The sequence below is a fragment of the Condylostylus longicornis genome, unplaced genomic scaffold, assembly GCF_029603195.1.
Source record: "Condylostylus longicornis isolate FDR11 unplaced genomic scaffold, ASM2960319v2 ptg000049l, whole genome shotgun sequence".
NCBI lineage: Eukaryota > Metazoa > Arthropoda > Insecta > Diptera > Dolichopodidae > Condylostylus > Condylostylus longicornis.
The window spans coordinates 1,350,388-1,374,813 of record NW_026578018.1 but is presented as its reverse complement, the minus strand read 5'-3'; the positions used below and the strand labels follow the sequence as shown (position 1 = coordinate 1,374,813).

The following is a 24,426-nucleotide window of genomic DNA, read 5'->3' as shown; positions in this document are numbered from 1 at the left end:
TGTCATCGATTTAAGTTACGTTTTTTTACACTTTATATTTTTAGTTTAAGTCGTGGTGAATTAAGTTCAATTAGACCATTTAAAAATTGAAGAAACACAATAAAAATTGAAAATTTAATATTTCTTTTTAGACATTTATGATTTAAAATAAATATTTATTTAAAGACTTTTTTGACAGTTCTGACTTTTTATTTTTTTTAAATTTATAAATTAATTTATGGTGGTCTTGCTTCACTACAATAATTTAAATCATTCGGTATATTTAAATGTTTATTAATATCATTTAAATCAAAATTGAAATATTGATGATTTTGTTGAATTTGTTGATGATGTATATTTTTAGCACCGATATCATATGAATTATTACAATTATTGGTAGTACTAGATGGCGTTATAATTGGTGTTGAATTTGATGATGTTTCATGTGATGAAAAATCAGTTAATATTATTTTAGGCAATATTGTATTATTAATATCATTGATATCTAAATGACGTAATGTATTTATAAGATCATTAACATTATTTGATGATTGATTTTGTTGTTGATGTAATTGATATTGTTGTTGTTGTTGTTGTTTATCAATTTTTATTGTTTGACAATTACAATTATTTAATAATGATGGTAATATATTTGTTGATGTTGTTGCTGTTGTATCTGATGTTGTATTTGTTAATATATTTGATGTTATCTGATCTGTTGATATTTGTATTGTATTATTAAATATTAAATTATTACAATTATTAATATAATTATTATCGTTACTATTACTATTAATTATTGTTGAATTAATAATATTATTACAACAACAATTATTTAATTCTTCAAATATTATTGTTTGATTTTGATTTTGTAAAGAATTATTTGTATTTGGTATTATTTTAATAATATTATTGCTTTTAAAATTTGTTAAATCACTTAAATTATTAAAATTATTTAATTGTTCAATATTTGTTGCTGTTGTACCATTTAATGATAAATATTCACTCATACTATTTGTCATTCGACAAAATGTTGATGTTGGTATTGTTATTTTATTTTGTTGATTAAAATTATTTGTTATTATTAATTCTGGATTTCTTTGAACGTTAGGTGTTGTAATTGTTAATAATTCATCAAGATTATTAACATTTAATTGATTAAAATTTTTATTATTGTTATTATTATTGTTTATGTTAATATTTTCGTTAATTAAATTTATTTTATTATTATTACTATTATTATTATTATTGTTATTATTATTATTGTTTATATTACGAGAATTTTTTGTTGTATTTATGTCTATACGTATTTGACGTTCATTTGATATTGATGAATTTGATATTGTTTTTTTAGCATCATTATATCCGGAATATTGTTGAGGACGTTTATAACGTTTATTATTATTATCAGTAAATGGTTTTTGTATCTGAATTATACGTTTTATAGCTGTATATAATTTTTTGTCTGAAAAATAAATTAAAATAAATAATTAAATAAATAACAAAGTTAATTTATTAAAATAAAATAATATTAATTTATGAATGAACTAAAATATCTGTGCACAACATGTGCTTTAATTTTAGAAAAAATCAATAAATAAATAATTTATAGCTCCAATTTGATTATTTTATGGTTCTATTTTGATATTTAAAATTAGTTTAAAATGACAATTTTTATTTTGATTCATAATTTTTCTTAAATTATTTTTGAATATTTCAACACTATAGCACGTATAACAGTTCGTATAACAGTTTATTGAATTTTATTTTATTTTTTTGCATATAATTAGGCTGGTATTTTTGATATCGAAATTTTAATAATTCTAATTTTGTAAATCTTGTAAATTGCATAAATTAATCAATAGTAGTATTACAAATATCACAATGTAATAAATATAGTAAAAATACGACGACAGTAACACAGTATGTACTTTTCCATCTGGCTTGTTTTAAGTTATCCAGATGGTAATTAATAAAACAGCAACTAATAAAACCCAAACTTTTTAAAAATATTACCTAAATTTAAGTTCCTACAGTTTTAACATATTATTTTTACCGTTTTTAAAAATAAATATCTTCTAGGAAAGGGCAGAGCCTAGACAAGATATTTCAAACTATATGGCAATTTTATTATGAATATGGCAACATTTTCTTTTAAAATTCAATACTGTTTATAAATTTTCTTCTTTAAAAAATACTTGAAAGTGTAAATTTCTCGTATTAAATTCTAAATCCTATTAAATTTTATAACAATATTATTCTTTTGTTTTATTTGAAAAATGCCGATGTAAAAATGATAAGTAGTCGCCAAATTTCAAAAGAGGAATAAAAATTAATACAGAACAGAATTTTTTTTACTATACTTAAACATTAAAATGCCGGCATTGAAATTTAATTATAATAAAAAAAGTTGTTTATTTCGTCTTCAGTTATTATTTTTAAATGAAACCTTAATCTTGGATTACTTTTAGAAAAAATTTAATAGTATTCATTCAGTATATAGTTATTAACTTAATAATTCAATGTATGTTTATGTGTAGGTATTTACAATGGAAAATACTAAGGCAAGTAATCTAAAATTCTTATTATAAACGATAGCATTTTCTAATTTTTAATGAAAACTTTTTATCCCCTTACATTTGTAAATTAAAACCCCCCTTTTGAAATACATACATACATAGTTGTTAGTTTTTACTCGTAAATACAAAAAATTCAAATGTAAGTCAATTTAATTAAGAGATTATGTATTTATTCAAATTTTAAGTAGTTGAAAGAAACATTTCTATTAAGTACGAATGTTAATTCAAAAATATAGATATTTTTGTATGCCCATTAAATGATACAAAATAACTATATAAAAACGTAATTGATTCGCTTGGTTGAACACAACGTCCTTATGAATATTTGACGATTATTTCAATTTTATAACAAAACGGTTTCAATATCATTTGGTTTGAAATTGAAATATTGAGTGTGTGTGTAAGTTTATTAATCCTTTTTTTATAAGTATATGTTTAAATTACAGTTATAAAATATACTTGCTTGATGAAAAAGTATTATGGATTAAGAAATAAAAATGAAAATGAAGAAATCGTCAATTTTTTATCAATCAATTTTTGATCGATTTATTCTTTTCTGTATCTAATTAGGTTTGTTGCATATTTCTAGGGGTTACATTTAAGTGTTTACAACAAATTAATGAAGAACATGTCAGATTAAATTTAAATGCGTTACCTTGCAAAAAAAAATACACAATTATTACGCTTAATTGCATTTTTTTTTTACCATTTTATAGCTTAGTTAAATGAATTAAAAACCGAAAATAACAGTAATGACTAAAAGTCATTGATGAAATTCGTGACCTCTTTAGATATGTGTTAATCTATATTATCGAAGACGTTATAAGTAGCATTTTTTTATTAAATACAGGGCAATTGAAATAATGATTTGCTGTGAATACATTTAAAAGTTCTATATGGCCGACAGTTGTTTACTGAAGCAGTTAAGGAATTTCTAGCTACTTTGTGTGAATCAATGCATAATAAATATTTTTACTAATTTTTAAAACAACCATTTTGTGTATCATTTTCGCAATGCAACAATGCACAATAAAACATTAAATTTCAATTATAATCTTTATCGTAATTAAATAGGTAACCGTTGCAGTTCGCATCAACACTAGGGGCGTCAAAAACGAAATTTCACAATAAACTAAATTCTTATTTGAACATTATAAACCTGTACATATAAAAGGATTGGCTGCAGCCAGTTTTAAACCATTTTTGAATTCGTAGTTATCAAAACATAAGATAACGATTAATAATTAACTGCAATGTATTAATTTTTCTTATAACTCATTGTTATTCTTGTATCCAAGCCAAATAAAAACAGATTTGATTGTTAATATTTGAAGAGAGTCAAAGCATCTAAAATTTAGTTAATATTATGGGTTTTGAATGGCAAATTTTAAGCCTAAATTTTCCATTATGATGAAGAATTTACATGTATTTATTTTCACACGTATATCACTTATTACTTAGTTATTTTTGCAATTCATTTGCTGAATATTTTTGTTTAACTTTGTATAACAAATTTATTGATAAATTTTGTATAACAAAATATTCAATTAAATTTTCATTTAATTGATAATACGCATTTAATTTTGAATTAATTTCTAGTTTAAAATATACAAACATATACGATTGTGAATAAGTCCAATATTTTCTGTTGTAAGGATTCACATTAAGTTTATAGCAACAATAATTATTTTTTAAAGACATTATTGAAAATTTAGAATAATATTGCATTTTAAAATTAACAAAAAAAAAAACAATTAAATAAATTTTATTTTTCATTACAAAATATTTTCTATTAAAAAATATTTTATTAAATTTTATTATTATTTTCTTTTACTAAATATCTTACCGTTATTATCATTGATATTCCGTATTATTGAATAATTTTCATTACAATTTATCGTATTATTACTGTTATTATTACTATTGATTATATTATTAGATTTACCGTTATTAATAAATATTATATTACCACTCTCTGGTCGACTACAATTTAAACTAGTTGCTGCTGAAAAATCACTTTCATTAAAATATTTTTGCTGTTCTTGTTGCAATAATTCTAATTTTATTTCTCCTTCTATTTCTTCTTCTTCTTCTTCTGGTTCTCCTTTTTGTACTTCTTTTATTATAATTTGTTGTTGTTGTAGTTGCGGTAATTGTTGTTGTTGATGTTGATAATGTTGTTGTTGGTGTTTTTGATGTTCTTGTTGTAATTGTAATTTATATTTTTTAAATAATTCTTGTTGTTGAATTAATTTCTCTTGCTTTATATTATCAATATGGTGGTGTTGACGTATTTTTTGATTTAATGCATTTTTTTCATTTATCGATTCTAAATAATGTAAATGTGACTGAAACCCTTCATCGTAACAATCTGAAGCCAATTGAATTAAATCGTCTTCAAGTTTTTTCCAACAATAAGAATTTTTACATTTATTTTTTATTTTATTTAGAATTTTAGTATTATTATTGTTGCTACTACTACTAGTATCAGTATTACTATTACAAATGCCTTTACAATAATAACAAATATAATTTTTATTTTTATTATGATTTTTAAATATTGTTTTTGTTATTGTTGTTTTTCTATTATTATATTTTTTATTTGTTTTTAATTGTATTGCTGTTTTATTTTTATTGTTAAAGTATGGAGGGTAATGTAGAATTTTTTTATATTTAATTTTTTTTCTTATATTATTATTATTATTATTATTATTGCTGTTTATGATATTATTGGTGGGTCGTATTCGTATATTACTGTTATGAAAGTTTTCATTACTTTCAATATTATTATTGTTGTAATATAGATGGTGCTGATGATTTTGCTTTTGACATTTTAATGAAGTGATTAATGATTTATCATATTTATTATTTTTAATTTTAGTCTCTTTACTTGTACTATTACTGTTGCTTATATTTGTAACGATAGTATTATAATTTTTTGTTGCATTTGGTATTATATTTTTCGTTGTCTTATAATTATTATTATTATTCTGATTAATTATATTTTGTTGTTGTTTTTCTTTTATTTTAATTTTATTTAAATTATCAAAAGTTTGTAAACGTTTCCCTTCAGATTTAATATAGCCAAGACTATGACGTATTTCAAAATTTTGTTTAACTGGTAATGATATTGTATTTAAAATAATTTTATTTTTATTGCAACCAATTTTATTGTTATTTGTATTTTTATATGAATAATAATTAATATTATTATTTAAATTATCATAAAGTATATTGTAATTATCTAAAATGGTTGTAAAATCTAATAAATATGGATTTTTTACTTCGATAACAGTTAATGGTCTAGTATTATTAATATTACTATAACTAGTGTAATCTGGAATAATTGGATTTTTATTTAAATTTTTAATAATATGTTGTTGTTGTTTTTGTTTTTTTTGTTGATATTGATATTGTTTATGTTGCTGCTGTTGATTTTGTTTATATTGTTGTTTTGTTTGTTCCCAATTATTATATTGTTTAATATTATTATTATTATAATTATAATTATTATTACTTTTAAAATTTTCTTCTATTCTGTTATATTTTGAAACTGTATTAAATTTTACAATATTTGTTGAAGAATTTTTACTTATTTTAATTGGTGTTATTGTTCCTTCGGCTTTTGTTTTTATTTCTTCTTGTGTTTCTGTTATTGATTGTGGTGATGTTGTTAATTTTGGTCTTATAATTGATGAAGATTTATGATGATAATTTTCTTTTATATTAAATTCATAATTTAAATCATTTAAATTTTTATTATTATTATTCTTTTTTATTATTTTATTATAGCATTTAATAGAATTTTGTCGTGACCAAATATATTCTTGTCGTTCAATTAAACGTTTTATATCATCAATTGATTCAATATTATTGATACGTTGGATTGTATCATTATAAATTTTATTATTTGAAGTTATTAAATTGATTTCTTCGCATAATGTCTTACGGCCACACAATGGAAAGACTTCTGTAAATCTGAAAAAATTGAAGAAAAATAAAAAAAAAAAAGGGAGAAGAGAACGAGAAAAACAGATATTGAAAATAGTATAGAAAAAGAAATTGCTATCAATTATATTGGTTTTGAAAATTGGTTTTTCAACAACATAACATACATACTTATACATAACATACTCATTCAATGTTTATTTAGGATCTCAAATTTTCAAAATTCATTGTTATAAATTTGGTGAAGAGGAGGAACACAAAACAAAAAATTGATCATTTATAATGCACATGATTTAAAAATAAATTTTTATTCTATTGGTTTAATTTTTTTTTTTTTTTTTTTTTTTGTCTCATAAAACTGAAAATTGATTTGAATTGATACAAAAAAATTATATAATTTAAAAGGTTATAATTATTGTACCGGAATTTATTGAAAATTGACGTCAATTTTAAATATTGAGAATTGTAAATGGAAATTTTGGAATAATAAAATTTTTTGTTAGGATAGCGATGACGTTTGTCAAGTGTTTACACAATTTTGATGAATATTTTAATAAAGTGTAACTTATTTTTAAAGTAATTGTGATATTGTTTTGATTAAAATGTCAAATTAATTTAAAAAATAAAAATTTGTTGAGATTTTGATGATGAGTTTTTAATATTTTTGTGCTTTATCGTTTAACCATTTTGTTTTTTTGGGGTAAAATATTGTTCTGTAGAAGAATTTCGTGTAGCTGTTTGCTTAATATAGTAAAAAAATGGCAAAATATAGTGAAAATTTTTCATAAATATTTCTTCTAAATTTCAAGAAAATTTATAGTAAAAAATTTTAACACATATTTATATTTAATAGAAATTCTGTTTTTGGAAACAATTTTCGACTTTTCTCGTAACAGTTTTGGACTTTCGATGTCGCAAATTAAATTAAATGTAATTATTAATTGAAAATTTCTTTTTATCTATTAATTAAACAGTTTTTAATTTTATTTTAATTTAATTTGAATATCCTAACTATGTTCATATACATAATTTGAATTCAAAATCCTAAAATTATGCAATATAATATTTATTAGTTAAACAATTTTGAAATCAACGCCTTGAATTAACAAGATATATATATAGATATTAATTGATTGGTGTAATAACATTGTAATTTTAACATTATATTCCGATATTTAACTGTCAAATAATTCTTTATCATGAAATACTTCATATTCTGATATGTTATTCACCCCATTAATCCAATTGAAAATTTCACCCCATTGAAAATTATACTTATATAGGTACTTGTAATCCGTGTAATAAATATGTGTACATACATATATACTAATATATTTTAATTTAACATTTATGTATATTTGATAATAATATCAAATTAGTTCTGACAGTCCGAAGACAAGTTTCCAATTATTATTACAAAAAAAATTTTGCGTGACTAATTAATAAAAAAAAAGTGTTAATAATTGATAGTATAATAAAATAATTATTTAACGGATGATGTTGACGTGTTATGTTAACGTTAAAAACCTAAAAAGCGTTGAAATATTAATAAAATAATTTCGGAAGTTATAAACACATAATTTTTTAAATGATGGAAATATTAAGGATATTAACAATAATATAAATAGGTAAATACATTTATAGGTAAAATGTCTAACATTATTTTAAATGATTTTAAGGTTAATAATGTAGAAGAATGTTAAAAATTCAATGGAACATTAAACGGTTTAATATTTTCATTACATTTTTTCCCCGTTTTATAAATACTAGATGAATTCGTGATTGATAGTTTTATTTTCAAAATTTTTACATTATATGCGTTCGTGTGTTTGTTTATTTAATGATTGAATTTTGAAAATATGTATGAAAGTATCATTTAAAAGTAAGATATATGCAAAATTTGTTTATATAAAGAAAAAGTAAAGGTTTTAAATCTCGGAATATATTGGTGTTGTTTCTATATAAAGTAAAGTTCAATTCAGGATTTAGTATAGACGGTATAAGTTAATAAAGTTGAAAATAATTAGATTTTTCATATGTTTAAGAATTTTGTTGCTTACTTTTACAAATTCAAAAATCCCAAGTTTAACAAAATATTTAAGAATTTTAAAATTTATTGCATTGTAACTTTTGAATTTAAAATTATTAGTTTTTTAAAAAAATTAATATAAAAAAATTCTTATAATTTCTTTTTGAAATATTATAGTATTTTCCTTGCGCAAAAATACCGGAACAATTTATGGATAGCAATGATAAAAAATCGAAAAATTTTATATTTTCCAAAAAGTTCATACAAACCTTTTTTAAATAATTTGTATGACACTAAAGGAATTATAAGTTTAAGATAATTGCCATTATTCTACTACTCGTAAAATGGTCTGATTTATTTCAACAAACCTTAATAGTTTTCGTGAAATTGCTCAAGGCTGAAATTCCTTGTTCCATGTTCTTCTGTTTACGATGATAAGATTTGGAAAATGCTGATTGAGAAATAACAGTCTTAAGTTTTAAATATAGACTGTCACAAATATCAAAGTTTGGGGCTACAAAAAGGTTAAAAATCGTTTTCATACTTAACGCTAAGTATAGAGATTTCAACTAAGAATATATTAACATAAAATGTCGCATAGGTAAATTTGAGAAGAATCTTGTTCCTGTATATGATTCGTACGGTTTGAATGTACGAAAAAAATTATTTTATTATAATGTTTTTATTGTGTATGTGTAATTTTGATTTATAAAATAATTAGCCTCGAGAAAATAGTTTGAATTTGGAAAAAAATTAAATAAATTCATTATTTTAATAAGATTTATTAAAGTCACGGTGGTATTCAATTTAATTGTAAATGATTTTTGTAATGAAGACATTTTATTATCGATTATAATTATTGAAGAAAACAGAAATATTTCAAATTAGTTGATTAATTATTAATGCCTATCAAATTCTTTAAGATCTATTTGATATTTAGCTATTTATTAACATGATTTCGATAACATAAACTCTGTTTAACAACTAAAATTTTAATAATTGTCATCAAAATTAATTTTGGAACATTATGAGTTCTTGTTACCTTTACATAACGTAAACTCAACTAAATAATAAAATTTCATTTTCTTTTCGCGTATTGCATTGCTTTTGCATACATTATGTGTATATTTTTTGTGTGCAAATGTAAAATATATAAGTAATATTAAATTTTTATATAAAAAAAATTCAACAATATTTTACTTTCAATAAATATATTTTCATAGAAATTCATAAAAAATATATGATTGCATATTATATATAAATAAAAATCAAATTGTTAACTAGAAAGACTTTAAAGTAGGTCGCAATATTTTTCATATGAAAACTTAACAGGTGTTTTTTGTTTTATTTTATTGACAAAGAAATTATTCTTTAAGGAAATTTTAACATATGTGCAAGAATATATGATTTGCATTTCAATTTTGATAGCATAAACATTTCTATGTAAAAATAAAATTATTCTTATATATACGAGTATGTATATAGAGTTGGTAATCATAGTTAGTATTACAACTTTTACACGTATTACAAGAAATTTGCAAAAAATAAATAGAAAAAGAAGTAAGCTAATATTAAGTTAAAATATGTAGAGCAAAGAATTTTAGATCATAGAAATTTCGAATTAAAATTTCTGAATTGTGCAAATTACACGTACATAAATTAGGAGTCATATAAATAAAATATAAAATCTTTTTGTATGCAATTGGTTTGGTATTCATGGTGCTTTTATTAGTTGATAAATTCATTGCTTTTACCACTTTAAATTGAACTCATTTAGTAAAAAATCATCAGTTTTACATTTGATCCATTTTGGATTGAAGGCTTAGATTAAATAATTTTTAGAGATAATGAGTTTTAAAGAATGTAAGAAATTTATTATTAAAAATTTTTCTCGATTTCAGGTTTTTTATCTAGGCTGCGATTATAGCGAAAAATTTTATATCAAAAACTTTTTTGTTCCACCATAGGCTATAATGTCGCTAAATTTAAAATCAATTTACGAGACAATCTCCGAAAAATTTCATCATCATTAATTTTTTTATGGAATTGAAATTTAAAGTGGCCAACAAATTTTTAAACTTAAACTAATTTGGAATTTTTTAAACTAATTTTGAAAGTCCTTTAATATTAATAAATTTGTTTAATAAAATGCGAAGATTAAGGGCGAATTAAAAATTTGTTTGAGTTGAATTCATTTTACAAATTTTGTAATTAAAGTCGAAATTGTTTTGTAATATGAAATGAAAACTTTAAATCGGAAGATTTTCAAATTTGAAAAACGCAGCACATTTTCTATTTGCCAATAATAAAAACAACTACGAAATAAATATGAATTTTTTTCCTTGTTTACTATTTTTTAAATAAAATGAACAAAATTTTAGGAAAAAAAAATTTTTAAATGAAAAACGCAAATTTAATTAATTGAAAAAAATCATTGAAATTAAAATTAAATAGAAGCACGCAAATTATATTACATAAGTTCATTTAAAAAAACAAAAAGAAAAAATAATTATGACTAAAATTCAATTTTTGTAATTTACGTGTTTTAGTCGTGACGTGTAACGCCTCTAATTAAAATAAAGGATTATCTTTGGTAAACAAAGAATTTATTTTCATAAGATTCTAATTTTATAATACTTTGTGGTAAAAATTATTTCATGATAAATTTTTCTAAAAATCCTATATAGTTAGGAGTAGCAAAAATAATAGAAAAATTATAAATGTCAAAAGTTATCGAAAAAAATGTAAATTTACATCTTTTATTTTACTTATTAAAAAAAGTGCCACAAATGGTTCGGTTCGTAAACAAGCATTTTTCCTTTAAGCAAGTTAAATTTTTCCCTAATATGACAATATATGTACATGCATTATGTATATAAAATCATTGCATACATCAAGGATGAGTAAAAATGAAAAATCAAAAGAAACTTAAACATAGTCGTCGAATTCGGCGCCTAATTAGACTAGTTGACAAAAAATTTCCAATTTTTACAAGACATTTATACTTTTCGCTTTTATAGATATTTGGAAAAGCTTGTCTTTTCGGATATATAAAGTGTCGAAATTTAAAATTTTCTTAATTTCCAGATAACTTGGAAAGCATAAAAGATGGGAAATGACTATAATTTTGGTTGAAGAGTTGCCAAAATGAAATTACACCAATTATCAATTAAGTTCAATTGAAGGCTTCTAATTTTAATATTCCGGATCGTTATCTAAAGAATTCTTTAAAAGAAGTTTTCGTTCCATCAGCTTTAAGTTTGATTGAATCAATCGAATAGAACATACTTCTAAATCTTTTTGTTATATGCTTAATGACTTGTTTTTGATATTTTCAATTTTAACTCGCAATTAGAAAGTCACTTAACTAAAACACATTCACTAAAACATACACTAAAATGCAAAATTCAAAATTAATTGGTTTTGCTTTTTTAAATATTAAATTTTTCTTTAGCAATTTCTTATTTTACCTTGGATACAAAGATGATGGTATTTGCATTACTTCCCGATAATTCTCATAATAATTATTTTTATATTCTATTAATTTTCTTAATGGTGGATTAATTGATTTACGACGGAATCGACGTCTTCGGTACATTCTTGATTGGTTTTTATAATCACGATAATGATTAGCGATTTCATGATAATATTTTTTAGATTTTTTAAAAAAATTTGGATCATAAATTTTACGTGATGTTTTAATTGGTCTTGTATCGAAAATTTCAATTAATGGCATTGATTTACCCTTAACAAATATATGAGAAGATTTCATATTTTATGATTTAATAATACCAATTCTTTTATTAATTTAATTAAAATTAATTTTATATTGAAATTTAAAATTTATTAATTTTTATTTTTATAAAATATTCAAAATTTTTTGTTTATTTTATTAATTATTCACAATATTTTAATTCACAATTTTAATTTAATTTTTATCTTTAATTAAAATTATTAATTTGATTTAAATTCACATTGAATTTGAATTAAATAAAATTAAAAATAAAAATTTTAATAAGAAATTATTGGTACGTTTACTATGAACAGTTACTGAATATTGAATACAAAAAAAAAATTAAAAAAGAATCAATCCTTTCTTTCGAAATATGAAAAATACTCTAATATTATTACCGACCGTATTACATGCATACAATAAGGGAGGTATTCATATGGTATTGAATTTTACATGTGAAGTTTTCAACGAAAATTCATTTCCCAGTAGTAAGGAAATACGAATAAAATATTTTCAGAAAGGTATAGATTTGTTTATCAGTATATTTTTGTGTAGTATCGTATTGTGTAACCTCGGAATTCGTTTTGGAGAGACTTTATATTTGAACAGAAAATCTTGAATTTTTGATTATTGTAGGATAGTAATTTATGCATTTTTATGAAATTTCGTATATCAACTATATACCTTGCAATATGACTAGCTTCTTAATTTCCTAGGTGATCCCGGTCTAGCTTTACTATGAACCAAATTTACGTTTTCTAGTATATCTAAGGAAATAATCAATGGAAGTTGTTAAAATTTAAGACTTACTGAAATTTATATTATTCGGAAAATGTGATCGATTATGTGCTGATCACATCAAAATTAACTTTCCAAAATCACCGAAAGCATTCAATACAAAACGAAATTTTAATATTATACAGAATACATATACATATATCGAAAATCGTATATATTGAAAAATATCTATACCAATATAAAAACTATTAAAATAAAATCAAAAATGTAATAAAATAATAAAAAAAAAAAACAAAATATAATAAGAAAACAATAAAAAGAGAAAAAAAGAATTATTATAACAAAATCAATTTAGATATCCTTTGAAAGTCATTACTTATATTTTATTTTACGGTATCATACCACCATATCAAACAATACCACAACATGGGCATATAAACAAAGTTTAGTTGAAGATGAAGACGGAGAAGTGAAGGTAGAGTGGAAGGTAGGAAGAGAGAGGAAAAGGTGAAGAATAGAAAAAATGAAGAATGATGAGGAAAGGAGAGTAAAGAAGAGCGTGAGCTAATGATGGCAGCGGGAGAGCGAAGAAACATTTATAATAAATGTTATAAGAAAAAAAAATAACTAAAAATGAAAGTTATAAGTTTGAAAAAAATGAAATGTAATTTGAAAAAAATAAGAAAATAAATAACAATGTAGGTAATAAAAATAATAAAAAAAATATTAGATAAAATTAAAAGAAAACTTAAAAAATAAGAATAATAATAATAAAATGATTATGTATGTAATTTTGGTTCCTTTAACTTAAGGATATATTAATTATACTTACTTAAGGATATTTAGAATATTTGAACAGAACAGTAAAAAAACGTCATAAGCTTTGTTATGGTACTTTATCAAAAATTGATAATTTGTGATTTGAACTAATTCGAGATAGCCCGGTGGACGGTTAGTTATCCATGGTAACGTGATCTTTGTGAAAGTTGGTGGCTTAAAATTTTATTGTGTCTAATTTATTGAATTATTCTAAATTTGATTACACTATTTTGTAAATATTTCAAAGTTTGGTTACAAAGTTGGGAATAAATTTGTAAATATATAATTATATATTTCTTACAACCTTCGCTATAAATATGTATTCTACAGAGGGTATCATAAATTTGTCACGATTTATATAAAACCTACTTGTATAACATTCCCGTCTCTGTAAAGTTTCCGGTGTTTTATTATATTTATGCCATATTATTTAAGGTATTGCATTTAAGTGAAACCGACTAACCGGAACGATAAATTTCTGTATTAATATTTAACAATGTTTCAGTAGTGTATTTAGGAATACATTAAATATCTGTATATATTAATACGGAATGTCATCACTAAAAAGGTCTTCAAGTATTGAACAACTTTTGTTAGGAAAGCTTTTGATTCGTAGGCTTGAAGTCTAAAAGCATAATCTTTTATAAAATCATTTTCCCGATACCTTAAATTTTATAATTCGACAATTTTCTCTTAATTTTGTGTTATAGAACTATTAATTTCGTGGACTTTTATTGAATACCTTGGTTCGACTGCAACTCAATTCAGTTTTTTACTATAATAAGGACTTAAGGCTGTTAATTAATTGGCATTATCTTAGAAAGGCAAATGTTGATATTTGAATTCGGAAGAGAAAAATTTAAGTCTTAAATTCTGATAACATGAGTTAAATGAATTCTCTGTTTGATAATATAGGTACAAAAATAACTTTTAATTTTCATTAATTTCATTTAAAATATTCATTTATTTATTCAATTTTTATAAGTAATTCAACATTTATTTTAATAAACATTAACTCTACCTTGAAACATTATATACGAAATATCAATATTAATAATTCCATACACAATTTTTATATCCGTACGAATGTATGTTCGAAGGGTATACTTAATTTGCCTTACCGTTTGTAACTCTAAGAAATAATGATCTGTTAGATATGGAATCAAGTATATGTTTTTGATCAGTGTCGATTTTTGAGTCGATTTAGAATGGTTTGTCCGTCTGTCCGTCAGTCCGTTAAAACGATAACTCAAAAACTATAAATGAGTTAAATTCACTAAATTTTCCTAGATGATTTATTATAGTAAATTCAGGAACCCTTTTTAAATTGGATGTGATCGAGGTACTGGTTCGGGTAATTGCCATACAACTTTAAAAATTATTTGGCATTATCTCAGAAATTATTGGAGTTATAATATAGAAATTTCGTGAAAACAGGTGTATTATTAGGGCTGCTATGTGTGATAAAAAACGTTGAAATTGACTCCTTGTTGTAGCTGCCGTAGAGCTTCAATAGTACTTTGGCCATATCTTAGAAAATATTGAAAACACAGTACTGAAATTTTGCATAAATTAATATGGTAATAATAACTTAAAGTCATAGTCTGTCATACTCGCTCATAGGATAACAAATTCGTACGGGTATCATAGAGTTGACACTGTCAACTCTATTTTTTTTTTCGTTTTACTTCATTTTCATTTAAATACGTAATAAAGAATAATAATACAAAGGTAAAAAAGGAAAAAAATAAAAATTATTTTTTTTATTTTTGTAATTTTTGTTCAAGGAAATTTTATCATTGTTGAACAAAATTTGTACTTGTACAAGTAAAATTTTTTATATATGAAATATGGGAGCCCGTACACCCGCATATAAGAGAAGAGTTGTACAAAATATTAAGAAGAAGAACAACAACAAAACAACGAAAATTGTAAGCGAAAGGTAAATTTCTTTATTCCTTTTTCTCCTTTTAGTTTTCGTTTTCGTTTTCTTTTTATTTTTCTTATCCTTTCTTTATTTATTTTTATACCCTGCACTTCGTGAAGGGTATATTAACTTTGGTATGGAGTTTGTAACTACTTGAAGGAGTCACCTGCGGTATGGACATATATATATATTCTTGCTCAGCGTAAAATTCTGCGTCGATTTAGACATGTCCGTCCGTCCGTCCGTCCGTCCGTCCGATCGCACGATAACTCAAAAACGAATAATGCAATCGACACCAAACTTTCACAAGTTTTTTCTTTTGTGCCAAGGACGAACCCTATTGTTATTGGACTAAGTCGGACAACGGGTTCGGGTAGCTGCCATACAACTCTAAGAGTTTATTTTAAATATTTCAAAAACTAATAAAGCTATAAATATAAAATTTTGTATACATGTGTCCAATTACATTCTACATATGCTCTAAAAATTATAATGGGATAGCTGCACCGGTTCGGGTGGCTGCCATACAACTCCAACAGCAAATTTTTTATATTCGGAAAAATAATAAAGTCAGATTCATGAAACTTGGCAGTCATGTGTCCAATTATAGATCAAATATATTTCTGAAGTTTTAGAGGAATCGCTTGACAGGTTCGGGTACCTGCCATACAACTCCAGAAGCTAATTTTAAATATTTGGAAAAATAATAAAGTCAGATTCATGAAACTTGGCAGTCATGTGTCCAATTATGGCTCAAATATATTTCTGAAGTTTTGGTGGAATTGCTCGACAGGTTCGAGTAGCTCCCATACAAGTCTAAAAGCTTATTTTAAATATTTGGAAAAATAATGAAGTCAAATTCATTAGACTTGGCAGTCGTGTGTCCAATTATAGGTCACACATATTTCTAAAGTTTTGGTGCGATTGCTTGACATGTTCGGGTACTTGCCATACAACTCCAAAAGCTTATTCTTAATATTTGGAAAAATAATAAAGTCAGATTCATGAAACTTGGCAGTTGTGTGTCCGATTATAGATCAGATATATTTGTGAAGTTTTAGTAGAATTGCTTGACAGGTTCAGGTGCTTACCATACAACTCCAAAAGTTAATTTTAAATATTTGTCAAGTTAAAAGTTAATATTAAATATTATAAATAAATATCCGACTTGGCAGTCGGATGTCCAATTATAGGTCAGACACGTGCGAGAAGTTTCTATAGAATGATTTCAGAGGTTCAAGTAATTGCTACACAATAACGAAAAGTGCAGGGTATAATTCAATCGGTTTATACCGACTGAAACGTTTTTACTTGTTTCATATTTTATTTGTTATAACTTGATAGTAATAATACTTTCAACAACATCTAATATAAATTGCTTCATTTATTGGCTCTATATTATACTTATATACATTAATGTATATATATGTAATATGTAATTGTGTGAGCACAAATGTGTATATTTTTATTATAGAAATAAGTATGTACAGAATGTATGGCGATTTGTTTTGATAAACTAAAATTTATGTCATTATTTTGATAAACTTGTTAAGTAAGGTGTACTTGTATATATGTAGATGTACATAATTATATTTTGAACATCATATGTATGTAAGTATGTATGAGTTACTGTAAATGGTTCTATATAGTGTATAAGCCAATAGGTTTTCCCAAAAGTAGCTAACAATTTATTATATAGGTATACATATTTGTTCGTATGGATGTAAGCGGGTAATATATTTATATGCAGTAATAAATTCATGAAAATGAAAATTTTCAAGATAATTTTTCTTTTTTTTGTTAATTTTCTTTTTTTGGTACAGTTAAGAACAAGAAAATAGTTGTCATATTGAATTTTTTTATTATAATATAAAAATTTGTAAATGATAGTTAATAAGAGTTTATTAATATAGTTCACATGCGAATATATAGCAATTGATTGCAGTGCATAAAATAAGGGAGGTATTGTGATAACTCCAAATTTCATGTATCTGGATTTGAGCTGAAACGCATTTCTGTCGCGAGTAAGAAACCCAAATAAACTATTTTTGACAAGGTGTCTGTCTGCCTTTCTTTCAAATTAACTGGAATTATCTGAGTTTATTTTGGCCATTTAATGCATTGATTAACTTTTGGGATATGTCAGGTCACAGAAACTGCAATCCTACTACGAATCTATTCCACGTTTTTGATCACATTTGAGAAAATTTTAATTTTTTAAAATTTTATATGATATAGCCAACGTCTAAGAATATGATGAGCTACTTAGTTTTTTGAGGAAATCATCACAATAAACATTTTTTCCTCATATATTTTGCCCATTATTAAAAGAAAACTACGCATTTTGCAAAAATTTTATAAAAACTTATAAACAAAGATGTCCTTCTACGGTAAGTCAAATGTTATACAATTATTATATACAATTTTAGTGATAATTTGAAGAATAATTTTGTTGAATCGAATCGTCACACTTATTTTAAAAACGAGAATGTGAAGAGTTGACCATGTCAACTATGTGATACCCATACGAATGAATGACTTTTAGAGATGCATGTTATTTGCAACACCGCTCAATAGGACTTAATTTTTTAATTTATATAGATATAAATAGCTGCTTTGTAGTTTATACATAATTTTCGTTCAATTTTAGCTCTGTATATTTAATATTAAATAATTATTTTCTTAATTAAATTATAACAATAAACTGTTATAATTGGTGTTATATTGTTGAACTTATAACACCAATTGAATTGTATATCAGTTACTACAAGTTGTCTACTACTAATATTCTATTAAACATAACACTTATAGCCCTGTTACTATTTTTGTTTCCCCGAAACTTTTAATTTATAGCTTGTATAATTAGTTTCTGAGTTATAACCAAATAACTAAGTTGTATGCCACTACTTGCTCATATTCACTTTAAATGGGGTTCTGGCATTTTTTATAAGAAACCATTTGAAAAACTATTATGTACGTAAGTAAATCCAATTAGATTTTGAGTTACCGTTGTGATGTAGTTCAGGCAAGTAAACATGGTTAAACAAACTCCGAATTCGACACCCAACCATAATATGTTTTACCGTTACAAAATGAATGGCAAATTAGGAATGCCGTGAAAACATACGTTCATACCGAGATAATAAATTTAATTATCACTTTCTTTATAATACTTTTGGTGGCTCTTCAACAATTATTATTAGATTTAATAGAATAATTTCTTGTTATATAAACTTGAATATTCTAGAATTATATTGTCTTTTTAATTTATTTAACTTTGAAGATAGTCATCTCTAATGAGTTATAATGAAAAAAATTGCTATCAATTTACATATTTGAAAAAATATATGTATATCAATTAAAAATTGTTCTTAAGAGATTAAAAAATTAAAAATAAATTAAATATAGCCATTCTAATTTTTAGTGCTTAGCACATTTGAATATTTTAAAAGTAAATGAAAAATAATTGGTACTTTTAATTACAAGGTACTAACAAGTGACGTGAATAGTTCAGTAATGATTTTTTAAATATCATGTTATGAGAATGATAAATGTTAAATAATATTAAATCCGAAATTAAATTATGCACCAGTTTTGATAGAACCTCAAATTTTGTAAAAGTATTGTAAATTTAATTTTACAAGTTTAACTTTTATTAAGATAAAAGAAGTGGTGTAGCTTTTCCACTATTTATTTTCCGATAAAAGTTGAAAAGTCCAGGGTGATAATTAAGATACTAGTCGATAATTGTATTTGCAATGCTCGTTAGATAGTTACAGGGTTTGCAAGTTTTAACCTCAAATGGATTTAATTTATAAATTTCTTAGCAATTACTCATAAAAATCAATAATAATAATCAAAATAATAACATATAAAAAATAATAATGTCAAATTCATGATAGTTTTCTCGACCTTTTTTACGTAAACCGAATACAATTTAATTATTTATTAAAACTAGCATTCAATTTGTTTTGATTCTATTTGATTCTACATTTATGTGTAAAAAATTCTATTAAATATAATTTATAATATTTTTTTTGTTCAATCAGTTCAATTAATTATTTCACTATTAGATCAATTCTGGCGAGGCATTTCTGATATAGGTATATTGTAATAAGATTTCCGACATTCATTTTAAAGCAAAAATTTATTTGATTGCTTCGATCACACTAAACCTCTTGTATATATAGCCTTTATTCCTTTATTACAACTAACTTTTCAATATAATATTATTATTGTAGGTGGTTCTTATGTATAAGTCACATATTTGTATAATATTTGTGATGTTTGTCATGAGATTTTGTTTTATGAGAATTCTATTTCTTTCCTATGTAATAAAATCCTGTAGCGTTACAAATCAAATTTTCATTTTAATAGTATAAGCCCTGATTAATAATTATAGATAAATTTAAACAGAAACTTACTTGGAAATTTCTTCCAATTTGATCAGATATTTTAAATTTACATACACATCACTTCCAAATGTAGAGTAATAATCAAACTCCGGTCTAATACAAGTTAACTTTTACAGATTTTAATAATTATATTTTATAAAATTTGTGTATTTGATCTTCACATTTTGTTATATAATCATTTTAAGTTCTACAAATCAACGATATTATTATATGACATTTTAATTTTTTTATTTTAATATTATGACAGAAAATTATTATATTTCATCAAAACCACAAATTTATTTCTTATATTATTTTCTGTTACAAAATATTTATTATTATTAATATTACAAATTTTTTTTTTTTGGTTAATAATTAATTGTAGATCTTCAGGTGTAATTAAATTTCATATTTCTTTCTGACAATTTCATATTTTAAAATAATTTTCAATTCAAATAATTTTTTTGTAAAATTCAAATATTTTTATTGTAATTTAGTTACACAAATTTATAACACTTTCAGTATTTTCGACTTAGGTCATATAGAAAAGATCAATAAGATCAAAAATGTCACAGCTAAACATTTGATTACTTTGTGATTTAAAAACTAAATTTCGAACAAAAAGAATTAGAACCGAATAAAACTTTCGCTTCTAGCGACAGCTGAATAATAACTGTTTACTTAAAGTTGATTTATTTAATTTTTTGCATAAAATTTAAAATTGAAGTTTTGAAGCAAAAGAGAAAAGAGAGAAAGCTTTTCTTATTATAAAAGCGATCGAATTGAAACTGTGTTGTGTGAGCGAATGAGAATGAATTCAAACAAAGCTTATATGAAAATTTAAATCTATTGAGTCGTAATGAACAATAATTATTAATATAATTGATACGGTGGTGTGCTAAGAAACAAAATAAATTGAATAAGTATACAAAAAAAAAATACAATAATAACTAAATAAAATAAATTTATAAAGTGAAATGAAAATGAGAAAAGTAAATTTATTAAAATTAAATGAATAAGTATTTACGAAAAAGTTTTTTTTGAATACACATTTCATTATTTTTAAAATATTCACACACAATACAATTAATTATTAATAATAGAGCTAATTCTTATTGACCGTAAATTATGGAGTCAAGACCATTATGGAAAAACAATATTTGATATAAAAATGTTGAAGATCTCTGTTAATAGAGGTGAAAGCTATTGGGTAGCGTAGCAAGCATGTTCAAACTATGAAGTGGTTCCAGATAGAAAAACAAAATTCACCTCGATTTATATATTTATTAGACCTGAAGACTAACAATGAAGGGTATTTTGGTAAAATAGTTTTCGATTCTCGAGATAACTTCCGCAAAATGTTTTAGGATTAGCTGTTATAGAGGAAAGCGATAGATATTTCCATTTTTCGTATGTTTTTAAACACATTTAACACTTTTATTTACAAAATTTTGATAGATAGAAAAAATGTTATATGGGTTACCTTTTAGATCTCACTGTAGCCCATCGAAAAATAATAAAACAAATTTTCAAACCATCAATTCTATAAAGGGTAAAAATATTTGAAAAAAAGCCAAGAAATAAGGAACTATTTCAGGAGAAATAGGCATTATCAATTTTTTAACGAATTTCCTTGAAATAATATGACACTCATCGTATAGAATTAGATTTCTTTTCAAATCAGTGCGATCCTAGGAAATGCATGTATTTGTCACTGTAGTTTTAAAAAATATTTTGTTAACAATTATACATACATATATTTGGGTGTATCAAATTTTATTAATTACTTAAAATATGTGCCCCATTAAAGTGTCTCTTCAAAAATGTGAGAAATTTCGTGTAGATATGCAGACCAAAACACAGATAGGACACTAGATACAGTGCTAGGAGAACTGATATTACTAGAAATTATACTTTGCGGTCAGTTATATGCTAATCTTGTCCGATTTTCGTTAGAACAGCCATTAAGTGGCAAAAATGGAACATATTTGAAAAAAATTTTGTCCAAAATTTTCTATATCTTTAAAAGACACCTTTATAATAATAAACAAAAAATTATTTTTAGAAAATTTCTTATAAATAAATTTATAAAGTAAAAATGAATTTATTATTCAATTTTTATGATAATAACTGTACATTAATGCTTTCATATATAGCCACTTAAATAATTTCATTTATTTTGTAAGTATTTTTCTTTTTTGATTGTCTACCCTTTTTACTAGATTATTTACCTATATATTATTTAATCATTCTATCTTATAAATTTATTATAAATAATTTACAAATGTCTAATGCATGTATATGTATATATATCTATAAATATTATTATTGTATTAATATTAAATAAGAATATATGTACATATATAAAAAAAAGCAAAAATAATAATGAAATAAAGGTAAATGTATTTTGTACGAGTATTATAAATTTCGTGGGAAGATTGAGTGATTTGTCAGATTGCAATTCAGATTGTATATAAATGAAAACTTTATTCATACACAAATATACATACATAAATATCTATACATTATTATATTAATAAGAGAAAATAATAAGAAAAAATAATGAAATAAAATATTAGTTTTCTTTATTATCTTATTTTTATTCACATAATTATATCGAGTATATCGAAATGAACAATATTGTAAACATTTATGTATACATATGTATATATGTATGTTTATATATATATAGGTACAATATAGTTGTAAATAGATCTCAAAATAATCTTGGAAAAACCAATTTTTCATAGTAATTTCCATGATTGGGTTACCATCAAAGAAAATTGAATTTTGTTAAAACTGTGGTGTACCACAGTTTGCGTCGAAGTTGTTTTCGTGTTGTACGATTTATTTCTAGAATTATTTATATATTTTTATTTTAATTATTTATATATGTTGTATTTATATTTTATAATTAAATTTATAGTGTTTTCTTAGCGGTAATTGTGATGTAAAAGGTGTTCTTGTAGACATTTTGAACACCAGTTATGTAAATTATTTGTACAATTACAACTGTGTATATACTTAAGTAAGTATGAGTGAAAATTATTGGTATTTACTTTGATGTTGAATATTTTTGTATAATTTATTGGAATTTTATTTAGTAAAAGGACAGATACACAACAAAAAGAAAGTTTTTTCAAAAAGTTTTTTTTTTGTTTTAAATTAATTTAATTAAAATTTTATTTTACACAAAATATTATTATCTCTGAATATAAGAGTCAGGTCTATATTAAGAAGACATTAAACATTAACCTTCGCTTAAACGTAAAGCCTTACATTTTTCGGTTAATACAAATTTTGAATAGTAAAAATTCTGACGGAATTCCTTAAGACGGAGAGTAGTTTATGGTTTTACAAATTGTAGCTATTCTAATTCACAAATGCTTTTCTCTTAGATATTGCAAATAATGTACAATTTTAAGGTTATAAGCAAAAGTGACCTAAGTTAAATTTGGAAATTCTTGGACAAAATGTAAACGTTATAAGTTTTTTTAAAAAAAATTTTAATATAAGATTGAAATTTATGTTAAGTCAGGCTTTACAGAAAAAAGAGTAAAATTGTTAAGTTTAGGTAAAGATGAAAACCTAATTCGATTAGAATTAGAAATTCCCCAAAAGATTTTTATTTCGATTTGAAATCACAAAATTTTCCATTTTTTTTTTGTTTAAAATTACTAAAATATGTAAATTTCTTTGCAAAATTTGAAAATTAAATAATTATCAAGAGAAAATTTTGCTAAATTGTGTGTCCAAAATTTGCTTTCGATTTTTGTGGTAATCAGATAAAATTTCCTAAGGCAGAGGTAGTTTCAAGTTAATGTACTCTAATTATAATCGAATTGGTAGATTTTATTAATAAATTTCCATAACTTTTGAAAGTGAGGCGTGTTTTTTTTCTAAAAATAAATAGTGAAATCTTTTTAAGAGCACTTGATCACCTAGAAAATACCCCAAAGTTTTATCACCTAATAATATTTGTTCGAATTTTCTTATAGTTTTCTTTGTAGATCACAAAATTTAACACCGAGAATTTAAATTTCGCATTGTAACCGGATTGCTACTCAAAACATATGTTGAACAAAATAAAATTAATTTTTTTTTATTTGTACGTTTGGCAACATGGAATATAATATGCGTAAATAATTCTTTCAACAGAAAATAATTTCAATCTAAAAACATAATAGGTAACGATATTGTAGGCTATAGAAATATACAAACAAATATATATTTAGATGTTGTACACAATTCAGCGCAATAATATAGTAATTGTATGGTCT

The 24,426-nt window shown here is 23.2% G+C and overlaps 1 protein-coding gene across 1 annotated transcript; it reads right to left on the bottom strand.

Annotated features, from left to right (window-relative positions):
* Positions 1-4: 4 nt before the first annotated feature.
* On the bottom strand, positions 5-12,307 carry LOC129611447 (putative uncharacterized protein DDB_G0286901). Its single transcript, XM_055524626.1, has 5 exons — positions 12,006-12,307; positions 6,403-6,536; positions 6,151-6,276; positions 4,405-5,676; positions 5-1,444 (listed from the first exon to the last, which is right to left on the bottom strand). Exons 1-5 carry the CDS (start codon positions 12,305-12,307, stop codon positions 216-218), a joined length of 3,063 nt encoding a protein of 1,020 aa, XP_055380601.1. The 3' UTR covers positions 5-215.
* Positions 12,308-24,426: the final 12,119 nt, after the last annotated feature.